This window comes from Delphinapterus leucas, chromosome 3 (assembly GCF_059928025.1).
Source record: "Delphinapterus leucas isolate spDelLeu-1000000601 "Yukka" chromosome 3, BTC_Dleu_Yukka2, whole genome shotgun sequence".
NCBI lineage: Eukaryota > Metazoa > Chordata > Mammalia > Artiodactyla > Monodontidae > Delphinapterus > Delphinapterus leucas.
The window spans coordinates 119,563,049-119,582,502 of NC_143131.1; the positions used below are offsets into that span (position 1 = coordinate 119,563,049).

General features: G+C 41.7%; 1 protein-coding gene across 5 annotated transcripts in view; it reads right to left on the bottom strand.

Moving 5' to 3' along the window:
* Positions 1–19,454, bottom strand: part of DIAPH1 (diaphanous related formin 1) — a 95,019-nt gene that overhangs the window by 49,071 nt on the left and 26,494 nt on the right. For 3 of the 5 annotated variants that reach the window (XM_089909404.1, XM_089909400.1, XM_089909401.1), the window contains 15 exons: positions 18,655–18,810; positions 15,881–15,982; positions 15,417–15,547; positions 15,136–15,222; positions 14,228–14,291; positions 12,908–13,047; positions 11,581–11,689; positions 11,011–11,121; positions 10,568–10,686; positions 9,784–9,900; positions 9,040–9,155; positions 8,446–8,510; positions 7,337–7,516; positions 5,468–6,199; positions 4,468–4,582 (listed from right to left, as the gene is read on the bottom strand). In XM_089909404.1, coding sequence (XP_089765530.1) covers positions 4,468–4,582; positions 5,468–6,199; positions 7,337–7,516; positions 8,446–8,510; positions 9,040–9,155; positions 9,784–9,900; positions 10,568–10,686; positions 11,011–11,121; positions 11,581–11,689; positions 12,908–13,047; positions 14,228–14,291; positions 15,136–15,222; positions 15,417–15,547; positions 15,881–15,982; positions 18,655–18,810 — 2,344 coding nt within the window. Of the gene's footprint in view, positions 1–3,929; positions 3,939–4,467; positions 4,583–5,467; positions 6,200–7,336; positions 7,517–8,445; positions 8,511–9,039; positions 9,156–9,783; positions 9,901–10,567; positions 10,687–11,010; positions 11,122–11,580; positions 11,690–12,907; positions 13,048–14,227; positions 14,292–15,135; positions 15,223–15,416; positions 15,548–15,880; positions 15,983–18,654; positions 18,811–19,454 lie in introns of all 5 variants that reach the window. The other 2 variants (XM_089909402.1, XM_089909403.1) reach the window with 1 other exon arrangement.

Sequence of the window (19,454 nt, forward strand, 5' to 3'; positions counted from 1 at the left end):
AGACTGGCAACTACTGGGCTGAAATCATTTAAGCAAGATGTCTACTGTACTAGATATGCATGTCGTGCTTCTCCAGCTGGATTAGTTTTGCTAGAGTTGAATATACTGTAATCAGAACATGGCTCCTCTTCTTCAACCCTAAATATCTGGTATCTTACTTTCCCTAATCTAATGTTGTTCCTTTTTTGTACTCATAAGAGTCACTTCCAATTTAAGAATATTTGTGACAGAATGAATGAGGTGGTAGCAGAAGCCAGCATATCTCCTTCTTCAAGCTTCTGTCTGGATCTAAGCTTTCAGAAGCTCTTAGGGCAGGGACATACACATCTGGGAAGCAGGGGGTTAGAGCAGGACTTTGGGGTCACACTCTGGAGTCTGAATCCTGCCTCTGGCACTTACTATAAGGCCTTGAAAAAATTATTTAACCCATATCTCTACTTCATCTGGAAGATGAAATAGTTATAGAGTGGCAATGAGTATTTATCTATCATTTAATTATACCATCAATATTAAGGCTATGAACGAGAGACTTGGTAACTGAAACTGCTTACCTACTTGAAAAAAGGATTAAGAATGAAGGTATTCTGAAATGTTATACTAGAGATGTTCAAAGCACCAAAAGCAAAGTAAACCTTGCCTTCATACTGAGGAGCTCTAGATCCTCTGAGTCCTCACCTCTGAAGTTTTCTTAGCTGGAAATTCCTTACCTGATAAAAACCTAAACTCTAAGAAGCCTAAAGTCTTTTTTACTAAAGTGTTTTTGGGGGGCCATGTTGAAAGAAAGGGGCTACTTGGGAGGAGTCTGTATTAAGTCTGTCAACCACAGCACCAAGAGAGGGAGGCTCAAAACTGCCTCAGAAAAGGCAGAGCAGATGAGTTACCCTGATCACGGTGGGTACTGTGGCACTGGGTCCACATGCAGCACCTCCATCTGCTACTTGATGCCCATGTACATGATGTCAAAGCAACTATTCTGTCACCAAGAAACACACATTAGAACAAGTCCTGACATTCAAATACTGCTTGCATCACTATAGATTTGCAGAGTAACTCAAAGGAAAAGAAAGCAAGAAAATGTAGAAGAAAAAAATAAACCAAACATTAAAGTCAGTAAAACACTGAAAATGCAAGGAAGAAATAATTTTTAAAGGGAGCAGCATTTGTTTCTTGGGAGAAGATGACTGGAAACATACAGATGTAGTGTGGTTGATGAAAAGCAGGAAGGTTTCGTTGCATGTGATAACTGTTAGAGTTGGGTAAACCATAAGTACTTGTTTGATAGGAAAAAAAAAATCTCTCCCAGGAATTTTTTTAAATGAGTAAGATTTAGGATGTTTGGAAAATTGTTCATGATTTAATAATTTTCAAGAACACCTTCTCTAGTGCTTCCTAATAAAAAGACTGGGAAATTAAGGCAGGGTGCCAATTTAACACCTGAAAGTCCTAACTAAAGTAAAGATATTTAAAGACTAGCTAGAAATGTCCTTCGTCAAAGTAGCAGCAAACTACTAATGATGATTATTATTACATGAAAATCAATACTGACACTAAACTAAACTAAATTGACTAATTCATACTTATTCCTTTCAGATTAAGATACAGAGATTTCTAAGAATAATTTAAGAGGGGGGGCGGGAGCCAAAGCTGTCAGGAAGTTAGAATCATCAATGAAAAGAAAATAGTTTCCAGGGCAGAAACTGAAGGCTAAAAGAACATTAAAAAGTTTGGTTACACTGTTGAAAATAACAAACGATGAGATAAGGTCTTGCTTAGGTATTTAAAAAATACTACAGGGCTTCCCTGGTGGCGCAGTGGTTGAGAATCTGCCTGCCAATGCAGGGGACACGGGTTCGAGCCCTGGTCTGGGAAGATCCCACATGCCGCGGAGCAACCGGGCCCGTGAGCCACAACTACTGAGCCTGCGCGTCTGGAGCCTGTGCTCCGCAACAAGGGAGGCCGCGACAGTGAGAGGCCCGCGCACCGCGATGAAGAGGGGCCCCCGCTCGCCGCAGCTAGTGAAAGCCCTCGCACAGAAACGAGACCCAACACAGGCAAAAATTAATTAATTAATAAAAAAAACAACACTACATACCAGGACTTCCCTGGTGGCACATTGGTTAAGAATCTGCCTGCCGATGCAGGGGACATGGGTTCAAGCCCTGGTCTGGGAAGATCTCACATGCTGCAGAGCAACTAAGCCCGTGTGCCACAACTACTGAGCCTGTGCTCTAGAACCCGCAAATCACAACTACTGAAGCCCGCACGCCAAAGGCCGTGCTCCGCAATGAGAAGCCACCGCAATGAGAAGCCCGAACACCGTAATGAAGAGTGGATCCCGCTCGCCACAACTAGAGAGAAAAGCCCTTGCACAGCAATGAAGACCCAACGCAGCCAAAAAACACACACGCACACACGCACACACACACACACACACACTACCTACCAATTCACAGTGGGAATAAAATGCCGAGGCAAACCACTAAACTGCAGAAAACTCCACTGCAATCAACAGCAATACAAATGTACAGGATAAAAGAAGGATGGTGACAGAGCAGGGAGGAAAAGGGACCCCGTCAGTGTACGTTTGCAGTGGCACTCAGAATGCAGCCACCAGAAAGAAAAAGACACCAGAGGCCAACACAGGGATGTATTCTGTGAACTTACAAATTAGCAAATTTGATCTTCAACTAGTCTTTGCTGATATTCTAGAGTAGTATAAGTGGTCATTATCACAGCATTTTTAATAGCAGGTAGAAGTAATTCTCCGAGCTGAACTTTAGTTCAGAAGGTGATATATCTCTTAGAGGAAAAGGCAACTTTGCCCAGAATGCTAGGGCAACAGGGCAGGCCTGAGCACTGTGATCTTTGACTCCTAGATACATATGTGTAACTAGGGGCTGCCAGAGGCACAGGCTTCTTTTCTTTCTTTCTTTCTTTTTTTTTTTTTGTATTTTGGCTGTGTCATGCCATGCAGCATGCGGGATGATTCCCTGACTAGGGATCAAACCCAGGCCTCTGCAGTGAAAGCACCGAATCCTAACCACTAGGCCACCAGAAAACTCCGTTAGGTATCTTATTAGAATGAAGTGCAGCCTAGTCCCATCAGATCACTTAAGGAAAAAAGTAGTAACTGTCTTTAAAAATGCTTATTTACTGGCAGGGGGAGGGAGGAGTGCTCTGAAGTTGCACTTAATTGTCATCACTAGGGTCATAATAAACCTCTAAATAAACAAAAAAGCTGGAAGAAGATGGAAATACAAAATTATTAGGTTATAACTGTCATTAGGTACATGACAATACCTTGCAAATACTGCATCCCTCTGGGGAAATAACTGTAAGTGTCCCATCACAAGACAGCACGAAACCACAAGAATTAGGAAGTGAAGAAAGAAAAGGGCAAAATAGATCAGCTCTTCTAAAATAAAGGGGAAGATATGAAGGTGAAGAAGAAAAGCAAGAATTTATATGAAGAGACAGACCAGAAGTCAAGACCCCTGGATCTGGCCATATAAAACCTCGGGCAAGCTACCTAACTAATAAGGCTATGTAAGCTATGGAACGGAGATAATATACACCCAACCTATCTCATAAGGTTTCTCTGCAGTCCTAATAGGGTAGAATATGTTAAAGCACTTTGAAATTTGTAAAATGCAACACAAATGTAAAGTAACAGTGTTATTATTTAAGTTGTCCCTCACCTTCCAAAGAAAGAGCAAGTATATTGTAGCTTCAACTTAAAATAATTTTCTTCCCTGTCAGCTAACATCAGAGCTACTGGTCCTTCTGGACTCTTAAAAAAAAACTAGCAAAAGAGAAATCAATCCCCAATTTCTAGTCTTAGTTTTCTAAAGAGAAATCCCTTTACATCTGTTTCATTTTTTTCTCTAATATTCAAGAGACCCAGCTACAAGGCTCTTCTGTATTCTTACCTTTCGAAGCTGCAGGAGCAAAGTGCCAGGAAGGAGAAAGCATCAGATATTGGAAAGAAATGGAAAAAAGAAAAGGGATCACATATGGTTCTTTGTTATTGTACAAAGACAGTTGTTCAGCCACCTCACCTACTAAAGACTCTGCTCAGCTCTTATCAATTACATATGTAGGTCTAAAGAAGGCGCCTTAAAGGCAGTGCCAGAATCCATTCAAGAGTATCATCAAAATGATACTCTCAGACCAGCCTGAGCTCTGTCACATTAACCTCATATCCCCACAAGTTACACTTGTGTAAAATACCTACATGCATGTAAAATACCTACATGCAAAAAAACTGGGGGGAAAAATACGTACATGCAACAGTTCTCTTTGCCAACTCCAGCATCCCCAGAATACAAAACCAGCTTATTTTCTTCTGAATAGGAGCTCCCAGCTCTCTTCAACCCTCACCCAGGGAAGGGAAAGAAATGGGAGACCCCCTTAACAAATGTTCTAAGTCCTACACTGGCCCTTTGCACGAAAGAGGAAAGGACTCACTCTTGGTCTGGGCAGAAAAGGTAAGGGTAAGTTTGGCGAAAAGTTCATTGTTCTCAAATCGGTCCTCCTTCACCTTTGTCCAGAAGCAGTCTTGGGAAAGGTCCTCAGCGACAAACTGTGGATACAGGCAGGTGTTAAGAGTTACTAAACTGAGCTCTGTACTTTCCATCCTAGAAAACTGATTAAGATGCAAAAGAAGCAGCTGGCTGGTTATTGTCAACATCATACTAGAATAAGACTAACCTGAGACACAGAGAACAGCTATGCTCTTTGTGGTGGGACCAGGAGACGATGATTCCAGGTTATGTGTTTATTGGTGATTATTCAACAACTAGAATCAGTTATGCTGCTTATCCTCCTTCTAACCCCAAATCCTCTACTTTTAGAAGCATTAAGGCTTTATTTCACATCTTCCCTTGCTCTACATTACACTTTTCCCATCAGGGTGGTGAACTGTACCAAATTTGTTCACTTTATGAACAAATCCCTAAGCTCCTTTATTCTACCTTGGTCTCCAGAAGCAAAAGGCTGATGCAGAATCACAGTGCTCTCAAACACACACTGTGCCATGCAAACATATCCTGTGTAACTTATTTACCGGGGTGGGGGTGGGTGGGAGTGGTAGGGAGCTGCATCCATAAATCCATGACTTTTGGATCAGCAAAATTTATCAGTACCTTGCAGATTGGTGAAATGACTATTATCAAACTGTGTGGTATCCCATGGCACTCATATCCTCAGAGAAAAGGGCAAAAATATTAACTTAAGAATAAGTTTAGGTTTTGTAGCAGAGTATAGGGCTCGAAGAACCCTCCCGAGTGATATCCAGCATATAGGATTTGCCTATTATCTGCTGAATAAACATACACATGAGTGAAACCTGAAGACAGACAGATGTGAGCCATAAGAAAGGGAAGCCCAACCATGCACAAAACACAAAGTAGGAAACTGAAGTGGTCTCTTAAAATCTACTGATGAAGAGATGGACAGAAATTCTCACCTTGGACCAGTTTGGCCTCCGGAGCTGTACCTCTGGCTTGTAAAGTTTCTTTGGGGTTAATCCAAATGGCAGAACTGGGGCTGCAGGAACTCCAAAAGGGAGAGGTGGAGGAATACCAGGGCCTCCAGGAAATGGAGGAGGTGGAGGGATTCCACCAGGAAGAGGGGGAGGGGGAGGTAGCATTCCTGGTCCTCCAGGCAAGGGAGGAGGAGGTGGGGGGATGCCAACACCCCCAGGCAAAGGCGGAGGTGGGGGGATGCCAACACCCCCAGGCAAAGGGGGAGGTGGGGGGATGCAGGCACCCCCAGGCAGAGGAGGGGGTGGGGGGATGCAGGCACCCCCAGGCAAAGGGGGAGGTGGGGGGATGCAGGCACCCCCAGGCAGAGGAGGGGGTGGGGGGATGTAGGCACCCCCAGGCAAAGGAGGAGGTGGGGGGATGCAGGTACCCCCAGGCAGAGGAGGGGGTGGGGGGATGTAGGCACCCCCAGGCAGAGGAGGAGGAGGAGGTGGTGGAGGAGGAATGGCCCCACCCCCAGGAAGAGGGGGTGCGGAGGCTGTGCTAACCTCTCCTGGTAAAGGGGGTGAGGGGGGACTGACAGGCCCAGAGTCACCAGGTAAAGGAGGGGCAGGGGGAAAAGTAGCACTGCTAGGAGGGGCTGCAGCAGTAACTGCAGTGGAGAGTGAAGCCACTTCTTTCTTGGCATCTTCCAGTTCCTTGGACAGCTTGGCAACCTACAGAAATAACACCAATGGGAGTACTTCTCACTCCACTTCAGGGACCACTGGGGCTGGAAAGGACCTAAGAAGTTACTTAATCCAAACTTCTCACTTTACACATGAAGGGAGTGAAAGGAGTCAGACAGTTGAAAGGCTCCACCTAAAGTCACATAGCTATTTAGTGACAGAGACAAAACTAGAATTCAGGTTCCTAGTTCAGTATGCTTTGCATTAAAACGGCAACTTCAAAGTTTATGTTAAACTCTCCCTTTGATTAGAAAATGCAAAGATCGGGACTTCCCTAGTGGCGCAGTGGTTAAGAATCTGCCTGCCAACGCAGGGGACACGGGTTCAATCCCTGGTCCGGGAAGATCCCACGTGCCACGGAGCAACTAAGCCTGTGCACCACAACTACTGAGCCTGAGCTCTAGAGCCTGCGAGCCACAATTACTGAGCGTGCGTGCTGCAACTACTGAAGCCCGCATGCCTAGAGCCCGTGCTCCACAACAAGAGAAGCTACCGCAACGAGAAGCCTGCACACAGCAACGAAGAGTAGCCCCTGCTCACCGCAACTAGAGAAAGCCCGCGCGCAGCAACAAAGACCCAATGCAGCCAAAAATAAAATAAATTAATTTTTTAAAAAAGAAAGAAAATGCAAAGATCAAGTAAATCAAATATTCTAGGTACGTAATTAATATATGTGCTATACAGGTAATTATATAACCACCTAGGTGATCAAGTTATCAAGTATCACAGATCATATAAATATCTATAACTGCAGAGAGTGTGTGGGCATAAATCTGTCCAGAGATGACTAAAATAAGAGAAAAATAGCAAATATGAGAACAGTTTGTTTAGTATTTACTCCTAAATTTATTAGAAGGCTATTATCTTTATTTCTGGGTAGTACTGTGACTCATTTATTCTTTGTGTTGTTCTGTATTTTCCAAATTTTCCATCTTATGTATTACTTACTTCCAAAACAAAACAGCTTATGATTTTAAAAATATGTGCCATCTAACTAGATTACCTATTAGTATCTGAACCCTCCCTGGGAGTAAGATGACAGAGTCCTCCTGCTCCAACACAAGCTCACTCTGAGGCTGCTGATGGCAGTTACAGGTCACTCTGCCTTCTCTGTTCAGATATTACCTCTCCTGTGAGCTGAGACACTTCTGCTTCCAGGTTCTGTTTCTCTGTGGCAATTTTTTCCTTTTCAGAACCCAATGCATCCTTTTCTCCCTGAAGATCCTGGAGCTTCTGCTCAAAGTCACTTTCCATCTTTTTCATTTCCACCTGTAGCTCATGTCGAGCTGTTAACTCTGAGTCCAGCTAGAGGAGAAAGAAATCAGGCTCCCAGTAAGCTCTCCAACTCAGCAAAGGCCAGGTGTTAGTCCCCATAATTTACTGTTTTGTGCTAATCCTTGATCTGTTGAGCTCACTGACCCAAGGGATGCCTGGAAAAAAGGCCACCATGATCTCGACCTTAAAATCAAGGTTAAAGGAAGGGGAAGCCAGGGATTATCTCCATAGTCTATCTATACTTGGAGTTATTTTAAAAAACAGCAACAACTAAGATTTTAAAGACACTTAACCAGGACAGCTAAGGTGCACAATTTTGATTCTCAAGGATCAAAAACCTATCGACAATAGGAGTCCTTGGGCTTCCCTGGTGGCGCAGTGGTTGAGAGTCCGCCTGCCGATGCAGGGGACACGGGTTCGTGCCCCGGTCCGGGAAGATCCCACATGCCGCGGAGCGGCTGGGCCCGTGAGCCATGGCCGCTGAGCCTGCGCGTCTGGAGCCTGTGCTCCGCAACGGGAGAGGCCACAACAGTGAGAGGCTCACGTACCGCAAAAAAAAAAAAAAAAAAAATTAAAAAAACAAACAAACAAAAACAATAGGAGTCCTTAATCAAAGAGAAAAAGAGAATTCAGACATATTCCAGTTCCTGTTGTTCTATGGATAAAAGGCCTGAGTCGCCAAGCAAACCCAAGTGCTGTCAATGTTATATGAGAGTGTCACCTGTCTTTCCTCCTGCTCAGGGGCCCAAGAACTGTGCAAACTCACGACTGACTAGTTCCTCATGATCACATCCACACCACTTTCTCCACTCAGTAACCTACAGCAGAAAGGGTTCCCCTAGGAACTGCTACTGTGTGCTGAACACTGAATATATCACAGGTAACTGTTTCACATGTCAGAAAAATCAAAATCCTTAAAGAAAGATATACTCCAATTATTTTTGATCTCTCATACATACCTTTTTTTCCAGCTCTGTAGCTTTGGCTTCAGATTTCTCCACCTTTGTTTTATCAATCATTTGATCTAAAAAGAAGGCGAACAGTCAGGAAGTCAAGTTCCCAATTCTCGTATTCCCCTCTCACTGCCTAAGCCCTTCTACATAACCAAAGGGCAGTCTTTGTTCTTTTTGTTTATTTTTCTTATCCTTCTTAATGTTCTGTACTAGACAAAGAAATGGAACTTTCAGTTAAGTTCAACATATAATTTCTGAGTGCCTGTTATGCAGTAAGGCCACCATGTCGGGTGGCACAGAGAACGCCTACAAGTAATACTTATGAATCTCTGGGACCAGCAGGAGTAGCAGACAATAGCTGAAGTCCCTTCAAAACATGGGGTGGTGTATGAGACAGGATAAATTTTTAGAATTATGTAGAAATAAACTAAAGGCCTATATATTCCTAGCACAGGTATTGGTTATATCACCTAAGAAAGGGTGAAAATGGAAATACCAGGGGCTAGAAAAGTATCTTCTCTGAAATTTTCACTGAAAGAAAGATGCAAAATGAAAGATAGAAGCAATGTTTTATGGAACCAGACAGAAAAATATGCTTACCAATCAATCCCTCAATATCAACCTGGAGGTGCCGGCACTTGAAATCAGGATCAGCCCCATTCTTGTGCAGAACTATCTGAGAAATACATTCTTCAATCAACTTATAGTACTGCGGTCTACAGAAGAAACAAAATAAGGTTATTAAAGGAAAACCAAAATAAAATTTTGGTATTCAGGATCAAGAAAGGTAACTGCTTTGACAGCAGAAGGACCTGAGGATAAATGTTCTGGAAAAGACCTTTTCATAAAATTAACCAAGTATTGCTGCCATGCTAAGAAATCCCCCTCTTCCACATCAGCTACCCCATCTACTTCAGATAGTCAAAACTTCTTGCCATCTGCCTCCGAGTGCAAATCCTTTTCCACCTAAAATTCGAGCTTGATCCTGCCTGTGATGGATACTACTATTGCTGAATCTCTACTCTACTGCTTGAATCTCATGTTCCAACATCAATCAACTTTAAATGGCTGCCTTCCTTTGCTATCATCTTCACTCCACCCCACCATCCCATTCCAAAAGAGGGAGGCAGTTCACCTTATACACTCTCATCTCTTCCACAGAGATGCCTTTCAGTTGGATTAAAGGGACAACTGGCAACTCCCTTTATGTCTGAAACTAAAAATGAACTCTAATCCATGTCTTTGTCTTTTCCTTTTCTCTCTACAGACAATCTTCGAATATAAGAAGTTTGCACTCTCCACTTAGGCTCAAATTCAAAACTTCCCACAGGTATACCATCTTACCTGGCCTCATAGTCATTTCGGACTAAAAGTAGGTGTTGCAGGATGGACAGGAAGTGTTGCTCTGCCTTTGAATCCTTCACTGTGTTTAAGAGAATCTGGAAGACTTCACTGAAGTCAGTGGAAAAGGAGAAGAGGCTAAGGAAAGCATATATTTAGAAACTATGTTTGACAGGTAGCTTGCCCAATTCTCGGGAGAAGTGGCAAGATGCCACTTCTATTCTAACAGCTGTTCCTCCTGTAAACCCTGCCCTAAACTTTAAGCTCTATAAACTTTCTTTGGCCAGGGGACCAGTGAGTCAGGGGGTACTATACACAGAGATAGAAAACTCCTAGTACTTGGCTTGAAAATCGAGCAGTAGACAGACACAAAAAGGTAACTGCCTCAAAGTCACTTGTGGCAAGTATCAATAGGTAACCAAATTATTCCCCGTCAGTCTCATGGAAACATACAAGAGAGCAAATTACAACCTCACTCCCTGACTTGTCTATGTTCTCCCAAAACCAGCTCTACATCTTAATAAGCTAAGCTATCATGTTCTAGGAGGTCTATACTAATTTTGATGGCTGCTTCCATGTTGAGCAACCCTCAGATCGCCTTTCCCAACTTCTCTGGTCCACAATGACGTAAATATATCCAATGGCAATCAAAAGGCACCTGCCTAATCTACAAAGACAGGGCTAATGCCCTCGTGTAAGTCATCAACTCCACACCATTCCTTACAGGGATCTACAACTGAATGCAACTGAATGTCTTGTGTCTTCAACCCAGTCAGTAAAAGGATATTCCATCTCCATTCGAATGTCATCCAGACGTCCCTTCAGGTCATAGGAATCCTCTTCTCCTTGCTCATCAAACACATTTAGTTGCACTTTCATATCATCATTTTCAATCTCTCGAAGGTCCTGTCAACAGCAAAAGTATAGGCCAGGGAACCCAAAAGTGTCCTATGCTGGTTAAAAACCCAAACATTTCAACCTGGTTTTTTTGTTGTTTTTTTTTAATTTTTTAAATTTTGGCATGCCGCATGGCTTGCGGGATCTCAGTTCCCCAACCAGGGATTGAACCTGGCCCACGGCAGTGAAAGTGCTGAATCCTAACCACTAGACCACCAGGGCACTCCCTCAACCTGGTTTTTAAACTGAAAACCAAAGTCTTCCCAGGGATGATGGGGTTATAAGAGCAGGAAGGAACCAGCCCAGCCTTTCTAATGAAGTGTTGCATCTCACCTGCAACACCTGATGCAGCCCCAAGCGCATCAGTTCGCTTCGGATGTGAACTCGGAAGTCAAGTTCTTCAGCTGGTGTGATGAGAGCATTGATCAGCTGCAGGCATCCCACCTAAAATAAGAAAATTCAGCAGCTGTGTCAACGTTAACTCCTAGAGATCAAGATTCCATTCTCTTTACATGCATTCTGAGGCCCCCAAATATAACCTAGAAGATTCAGTACAAAAACTACAAGAATGACTTCCTTATATATAGCAATACAACTTGGTTTAAACACAGGTCTGGAGAGTTCAGAGGTCTAAAGGATTCCAGAGATTCTATGGTATAATTTGTTCTAGGCCTTGTTTTTCTAGCTTGTAAATAAATACCATGACTTTTTTCCATCTCATAATGAGGAAGACAGTTCTTTCTCTGCCTTCTTGGAGAGAAGGGTAATCATTTTCCCTTCAGAAAGAACTTTGAAATATATATCATTGGTAACCACTCCATGTGTTCTCTTAAAAGGTCAAATGAACTTAAGTCTTTCTATCTTGAATTCTACTTTTGGGCCAAGTTTCATAGGTATACATGCCTTGAGAGCAAGGGAGGTCCCACTTTTTAATCCATCCAGCAGTGGCTGAAAACGTTCCACCTCATCCATTTCAGCTCTTTCTGTCATCGCCTCCAAAACTCTTTCATTCCTGCCAGAGAGTATGGAAAGGGAGAGAACTGGTTGGGTGCTCTGACACAGACAGGTACACAACAGGTATATTATACAGAGGCATAGATCAGTTAGGAAACAGACATTATCAATGTTCTGGATTTCTCACATTCTTCTTCTCATCACCTGGAGCAGAGGCCAGATCAACAGGAAACTAAGGACCATCTCTTCAGAAAAATGCACTCCCTAAAATCCGCCCCAGACTCCTACCTATATTTACCAAATTAAGACCCCTGTTCTACGGCATATAAATTGGTACAACTTTTGGAGGGGCATTTAACAGTACCAATTTTTTAATGCACATAACATTGGCTTACTTCTAGAAAATCTATCTAACATAAACACATAAATATGAAATAATATATGTACAAAGAATATATGCACAAGAATTGATAATAAAATTTTTTATCATCTGGAGCAGGGGTCAGAATGTGCTAAAAAAAATTCTACCTAAAAGTCTAGCAATGAAGGAATCATTAAATTATGGGACGTACAGAGTATGAAATGCTAAACAGCCACTAAAGATAATAAGATAGATCTAGAAGTACTGCCAGAGAAGAATGTCCAAGAGCTACTGTTAAATAAAAAGAAACAAGTTGAAAAGAATGGTGGTATGATTTAGCTTTTGTTAAACCAAACCCCTCCACAAAAATAAAAATCTATCCTATACATGAGATTGGTTTTATAGGCATAAGCCATCTTTCCTTAATTCTAAGAAACCATCTTTTGGAGTGGCAGGTGTGTTAGAATTTAGTAAATATTTGTCTGTGCTAGAAAATGATCTATGAGACTGTACCACACCATTAACAGTGGTTACCTCTGCAGAATAGGGTTTGCCAAAGGGATGACGTTGTTAAATTGTACTTCATATACTTCTATGTTGTTTGAATTTTAAAAATAATGGTGTGTTACTTCTGAATTTAAAAAAAATGTAAAAAGAAACCCTTGTCCTAGACAATACAGACATTAATGGAGATCTAGGAGATCCTGCTGTACCTTTGATAACCAGTGGTACATGCAGAACAGCTTCCATCTCTTAACAATCTTTCTTAAATATTAAGATACACAGTGTTCATGTAAGAAATATAGTCTTACCTAGTATTTAAGACTAAGTGGACACCCAAGCAACTTAATATTCCTCTAGACTAAGGAAGACGATAAAAAAAAATAGAGAAGAAAAATAATTCCAGTCACATACATGTCTTCTGGCTGTGGTAGGATACAAAGAGCAGAAAGCAGCTTAGCTGCATCAATCATCATGTTGGGAACAGCAGGATCCATGGCTCTGACCAGCAGCAGAATTCCTTCTTCTGTCTCCAACATGGTCTTGATTCCAAACTGGTAGGACAAAAAGAGAAAAGGAGGCTTAAAGATGAGAGCATCTAACCAAGGACAAGTTTACGGGTTCTTATGGATTGAATGGTCCTCCTCCCAAAATTCGTATGTTTAAGTCCTAACCCCCATTACCTCAGAATGTAACCTTATTTGGAAATAGTGTCATTGGCAGGTGTAATTAGATCACCATGAGGTCAGACTAGAGTAGGGTGGGCCCTTAATCCCATATAACGGTTATCTTTATAAAAAGGGGAAATTTGGACACAGATGTGCACACAGGGAGAACGCCATGTGAACACAAAAGCTGAGATTGGGGTGATGCATCTACAAGCCAAGGAATGTCAAAGATTGCCAGCAAGACACCAGAAGCTAGGAAACAGGCATGGGACATAACCTCTCTCACAGCCTTCAGAAGGAACCAACCATATCAACACCTTATCTTGGACTTATCGCCTCTAGAACTGTGAGATAAATGAACTTCTGTTGTTTAAGACACCCAGTTTGTAGTACTTTGTTATAGCAACCCTAGCAAACTAATACAGGGTAGAACACTTTTTCCAATATAGCTAAACAGAAATGAGCATAGCAAAATAATTTTCTAGCAGACACAACAGAATTCTATGTCTTCCAAGAATAAAAACTTTGATTCTTATGTTTCTTTTCAATGTTCCCCCTAAGCCAGTGGAATAGTTATAACAAAATTAAATAGTGAGGAAGACAGATTTGCACTGAGGAACAAATAACTGTAGGATCCCTAAGTTTAAATACTAAACAGACAAAAAAAGAAAAAGAGGAAGAGAGAGAGAAAGAGAGAAAGAAAAAGAAAGGAAGGAAGGAAGAAAAGATTGTAAAGTAGGAATAGACTGGGGAAAAAACAACAACAAATAAGCAGAAAATAAAGTAAACCTCCCAAAAATAATAACTACAGGTCAGGAAGTTTAAGAATTAGCAAAAAAAGTATAAACAGAAGAAGAAAATTAAGCCTATCCTCTGAAACAGACATTACAACTGAGGGAAAAGATCCATAAAAGTATGTGTATGTGGTGATCAAAAAGTTACGGTACTAAAAGGGAAAGCTAGAAGCCTTGAACCTCATATTCCTAGGTCCCTTTTTGAGTTTGCCAACAGAAGAGAAAAAACAGCAGTCACGATGGGGGTTGAATGAGAATGGGAAATATCTTACCTTGTTGTTCATAAAAGCTTTCAAGCAGCGGATGACCTCATGCTTGTTACGGCTATCGTAGCTTCTGCATGTAGAAGACATACTCAGTGAAGTCCCTTCATTCTATACCCCTCCCCATTTGACTTTTCAATCTTGTAAACAAGGGTCTTAGGAACACTCCCAACTAGTAGCTGAGTAAATTCTAGCACATAGCACTCTACCCTAAAACACTGGTGAAAAGAGGTAGCTGAAGAAAGAACCATTGGTTAATCCTCTCATAAACCAAGAATTCAGTATTATATTAAAATCTTCCCTTTAACTCCCTGTAGGCTCCTAAGGGCTAAATTCTATCAGGATAACATCCCACCTATTACTGCTTGCCTCACTGCGTCAGCGGTTTCAAGTCTGTACGTTCAGGAGGTAGAGGTCCTGTGTTTTGTTTTGGAAAGATCCCAGGAAGTAGAGAAATCATTTTGGGTCAGGCTGGCTTCAAGGTAGCCTAACCTAAGACAGTGCAAGGTATCCCCAGAATTATTCCAATCCTGAAGACTATCATAAAGCTAGTCCCAAACTGATCAAGTGTATTATAAGACTTCCAAATGAGATATGACCCAGGCCAGATCACAGGAGAGCTTTAGACTAAATCAGACCCTATTTCCAGACTGGATAAGAACCTGTGCTGGGAGACTCACAATCTTATGTGGTATATATCTTGTGTTATTCACCGTGAAATTTAAGTTCCTCCTTTCCCTGTACCTATAATCATCCTTCATTCTCCGGTCACCCCTACGATAAACCCCATTCTCAGCTAACAGCATAATATCCTAGTCCATAACTTTCCATTTAACTGCCATTTTCTCCTTTAGAGCAAAGAGCCAAGTCCTCTACTACCCTCCACCTAGAAGATGCCAAGACTCGGAAGTCCTCACCCAGCAGTCTCCTCTTTCTCATCATGAAGTCGTTTAAGGATGTCCAATAAGGAAGCCAGGCCCTCAGCACCAAATGTTTGCACCCAACTGTAAGGAAGAGACAAAGACGATGCAATATCAAATCAAATCAATAAATATCCACCAAAACAAAGTATATCCTGGCAACTCTTTACTTCCAATCCAAAACAGTCTCATACTTCCCTGACTCCTTTGATCTTTAATCCCCACCAGTGAGCTCCAACACTGGGCTCTCACTCCTGTTACTACCTCAGAATCCTCACCTGACAGGGTTGTTGTTGAGGGAGACACGAAGGGACTCCAGGCAGCTGAGCAGAGGCACATCCCGCAAGCCCGACCTCAGCTCCTGAATGTACATCATAGCTGACCTAGAGCTCTCCTTTTGACTCATGCCCTGGAAAGGAGCATACAGAGATTAGTAAACACTGGACTCAGTCATAAATTGGACCAGAATTAGTTAATACAGTTTAAACAATATATATATACCACCAAACTATGTGAGACTCAGAATTTCCTTCCCATTACCCATACATACTTCATGAAGATCGAATCAGGCAAAAGTATGTAAGAAAAGTAACTCAAATGAGAGTAAAAAATGAGTAGGTTTATATAAAAGAATGAAATAAAACTGATGTGGACATGAAAAGTTCTATAAAAGTAGCAAAACAAACAGGTCCAAGATAAGGGCACAGTCTCCCACATCGTGGGTACCTGCCCCAGGACTCACAGCCTTGGAGGTGTGCAAGTACTGGGACACCATCTCCCTCTTGATGATAATGTCCTTCTCCCTCAAAGGTTGCTGTTTTTCCTCATTCAGGTTCATATCCAACTAGAAATGGGAGGAAAAAAGGGGGAAAAATTGCCTTGAATTCCTTACAAGTTTTCAGTGTTTAATGTTTAGTATACTTAGTAAAGAGATGAACACACTAAATGCTTATTGAATAAATAAATTTTCCTGATCCTTAGAGACTTAAGCTATTATAGATGATGGGAATTCCTTAGGGATAAATATGGTTAACATTTTATTATAAATCCCAACAGACATTTTTATACACATACACTAAATTTTTCCCTAACAGAAGTGGACTCTCAATATAGAGGGAAAACTTATTTTGCATTATTGAAAGAAAAGCAAACGTAGTATTTTCTGCACTTAGGATGGACCTTAATAATCTCTTCAGACTGAAGCACTGGATGACTGGCATCATGCAAACAGCAGCAAAATCTGCACCACTCTAGGGCCTAAACACCCATTACCCCTGGTTAACTAAGTCCCTGTACAAACTCCTTTCCCATGAAGAAAGAACTGGAAACTGTGACAAATTCCCTCAACAGACATAACCTGGAGTGTGTCATTGGGGGAAAGGCTCTGCTTGACCCTATTACATATATAACCACGTGTCTGAGCCTCCTATTTTTGTGAGCACAAGTGTAACCCTAACAAGTCCAGAATATTATTTGAAACGGGGAAAGTATAGGAGAAAAAAAAGGATATATTCAATTTCTTCCCCATGTGTGTGTTTGTGTGTGATGTGTGAAGGAATCACCACCACCAAATTGTCACAGTAATAATTTGACTTCTTTCTGACTCAATTCCTGGTGCTTTCTTCCTCCTTTTACAGATAAATTGAACAAGGAAGTTGCAAAATACTGGCCCTCAGGTTGAATCAGACCCAAAGATAAAGTATGTTTTGTCTGGCTAGCTCAACATTTTAAATTTGAGAGACTTCATATAAAAATATGAATTTATAGTGCCAAGGGATGCGATCAGCAAATTTAAGATTATGGAAAACTCTACAGGTCAAACAGTTTCTTCAACATATTTTTTTTATAACAAGAGCAAGGATTAAAGAGAGGGAGGAAAACCTATAGTTCAAATGAAACTTAGTAGAATATCACAATGGACCTCACCTGGAACTGTGATTTGAACAAACAAATTGTTTTTCTAAAAATGACCTAATTCAGGAAATCTGAATGCTGGCTATGATATTTGTTTTTCAAAAAACAATTTTTGTTTTTTTTAAAAAATAGAGATTTCTGGTTTCTTTTGAAAAACAGAAATATCTGGCACTACTGGGCTAGCATTCCCAACTGGAATGCTACAAAACCTACTGGAACTGAATCGTGGTTGGAGTTTATCAAAAATGCCAAAAGTCCTTCATTTTACTGCAGTCCCTTCTCCTTTTTATCATCTTCTATGTAGCCTGCTTAACTTATTTATGCTTCCTCCCTTGGCCCTAAAGACATTTAAATTTGCAATCCAAGGCCAAGAGACTGTCTTGATAGATCATACTCTTGGACTCTTAACACACTTGGATTATTATGAGACAAACTGAAAGCTTCAAGGAAAGGTAATAATAGTAGTACTGGTTGAGTGGTGACTACCACAGGTACCAGGCCTCAGTTTTAAGGGTTTTAAGCGCATGCTTTTAATTAAGTTAGGCCTGCCACTAATCTCTAATTGAATCTGAGATCATAAATCCAAGTTAATATATAGGTCTTATGAAACCTTATAAGCATGTACTCAAAACTTTCCAAGACTTAGCACTAGTGGACATTCACTCAGTGTCCTCCCCACGCAATGGTCCTCACTGAAGACAGCAAAGTCAGTCACATCCATGCACAGCTCATTACTGAACTGACCTCAGCCCCAACCTTTAAAGGTCTTCTAGTGATTGTAACATCAGAACTCTCTTTCCAGATTCACCACTAAGTAGAAGATCTTGGGCAAACGATGCCTTTCTATTCCTCAGCTTCTTCTTTCCCTCCCTCCCTCCCTTCCTTTTATTTATTTATTTTTGGCCGGGTTGGGTCTTCATTGTTGCGCGTGAGCTTTCTCTAGTTGTGGCGAGCGGCAGCTACTCTTCGTTGTGGTGCACAGGCTTCTCATTGCGGTGGCTTCTCTTGTTGTGGAGCACGGGCTCTAGGCTCACGGGCTTCAGTAGTTGTGGCACGCGGGCTCAGCACTGTGGCTCACGGGCTCTAGAGCGCAGGCTCAGTAGTTATGGCGCACAGGCTTAGTTGCTTGGCAGCATGTGGGATCTTTCCAGACCAGGGATCGAAGCCGTGTCCCCTGCATTGGCAGGCGGATTCCCTGCGCCACGAGGGAAGTCACTCAGCTTCTTCTTCATATAGATTTTGTTGTGAATGTTTTAAAACTTTATCTACTCTGGCTAACCCAAAGGTGGTCATCACACTACCACAAGAGCTGTCCCACTCATTTTATATCTTTGTGGCTAAAGTGCTGCTGGGCTGCAGGACATTAACAAGGTGGTCAGTGATCAGATATTTCCAAGCCTAATTCATAGATTCCAATCTTACGGACTGGCGCTTGTATATGTAGTCCCTTCATTAATGGGACTGCTATTAAGAAGTTCTCTGTTAAGCCTGGAATTTTTTGTAATTAAAGGATAGTTAAGGGGGACTGTACACAAAAAAGGGCCCATCATGCTCGTAAAAGCATTTTCAAGAAGAAGCAATGCTTTGGGGTGGGAAACTTACCAGCATCTGTTCAAAGAGTACTAGAACTTGCTCATCTGAAACATCCTGCAATGACTGTGCAGTGGGATCATCCCCATATGATGCAGAAGAATTTCTATGAGCAGAATTAGGCTTTTCTTTCTCCTTCTTAATTCTCATGCTGGTAAATCTCTCCAGCTGAGAAAGAAAAAAAAAGTATTAGCAGTCATCCATTTTCGTTTACACAACAAAGCACACATCAAATAGCCTCTAACTTCTTATACGTGCATGGCTCCTCTGGTTTGTGGCCAGTTCAAGGCTCTTCTGACATGAAAAAGAGAAACCAGTCTTCCTTGTATCTAATTTACTACACGGACTCTGTACTCTCACCTTCATCCAAAGATAAGAGGAATGAAGTATTAAGAACTGGAAACTCTCTAAAAAGAGAAAACTTTGTTCTTTAGCTCCCCTGTCATTTCTAAGCCGTCTAGCAGCACAGAACTGACAGCACCTCATGTGCAGAGTGCTCAGTAAAATGCCTTTTGTTTCCCTCTAGCTATCCAATAATAAATATGGCCAGGCCCTCAGAGGATCTCTCCCTTCAAGAGGTAAGTGTGACCATAGATTTTAATAGATATACGTCATATACAAGAAACAAGGAAACGCCTTAAAACCAGGAACCATTCCTTTTTCTTTCTTCTGTACGCTCCACAGCACCTGTGTTATGTAAGCAGCAAAAGTTCAGTACATATTCTCCAAAATCCCCTTTGCAAAGAATGTAATCTACTTCAGGGGTATATATGTCATCTCTCTGTCAACCAAATGCTTATGAACCACTCCTC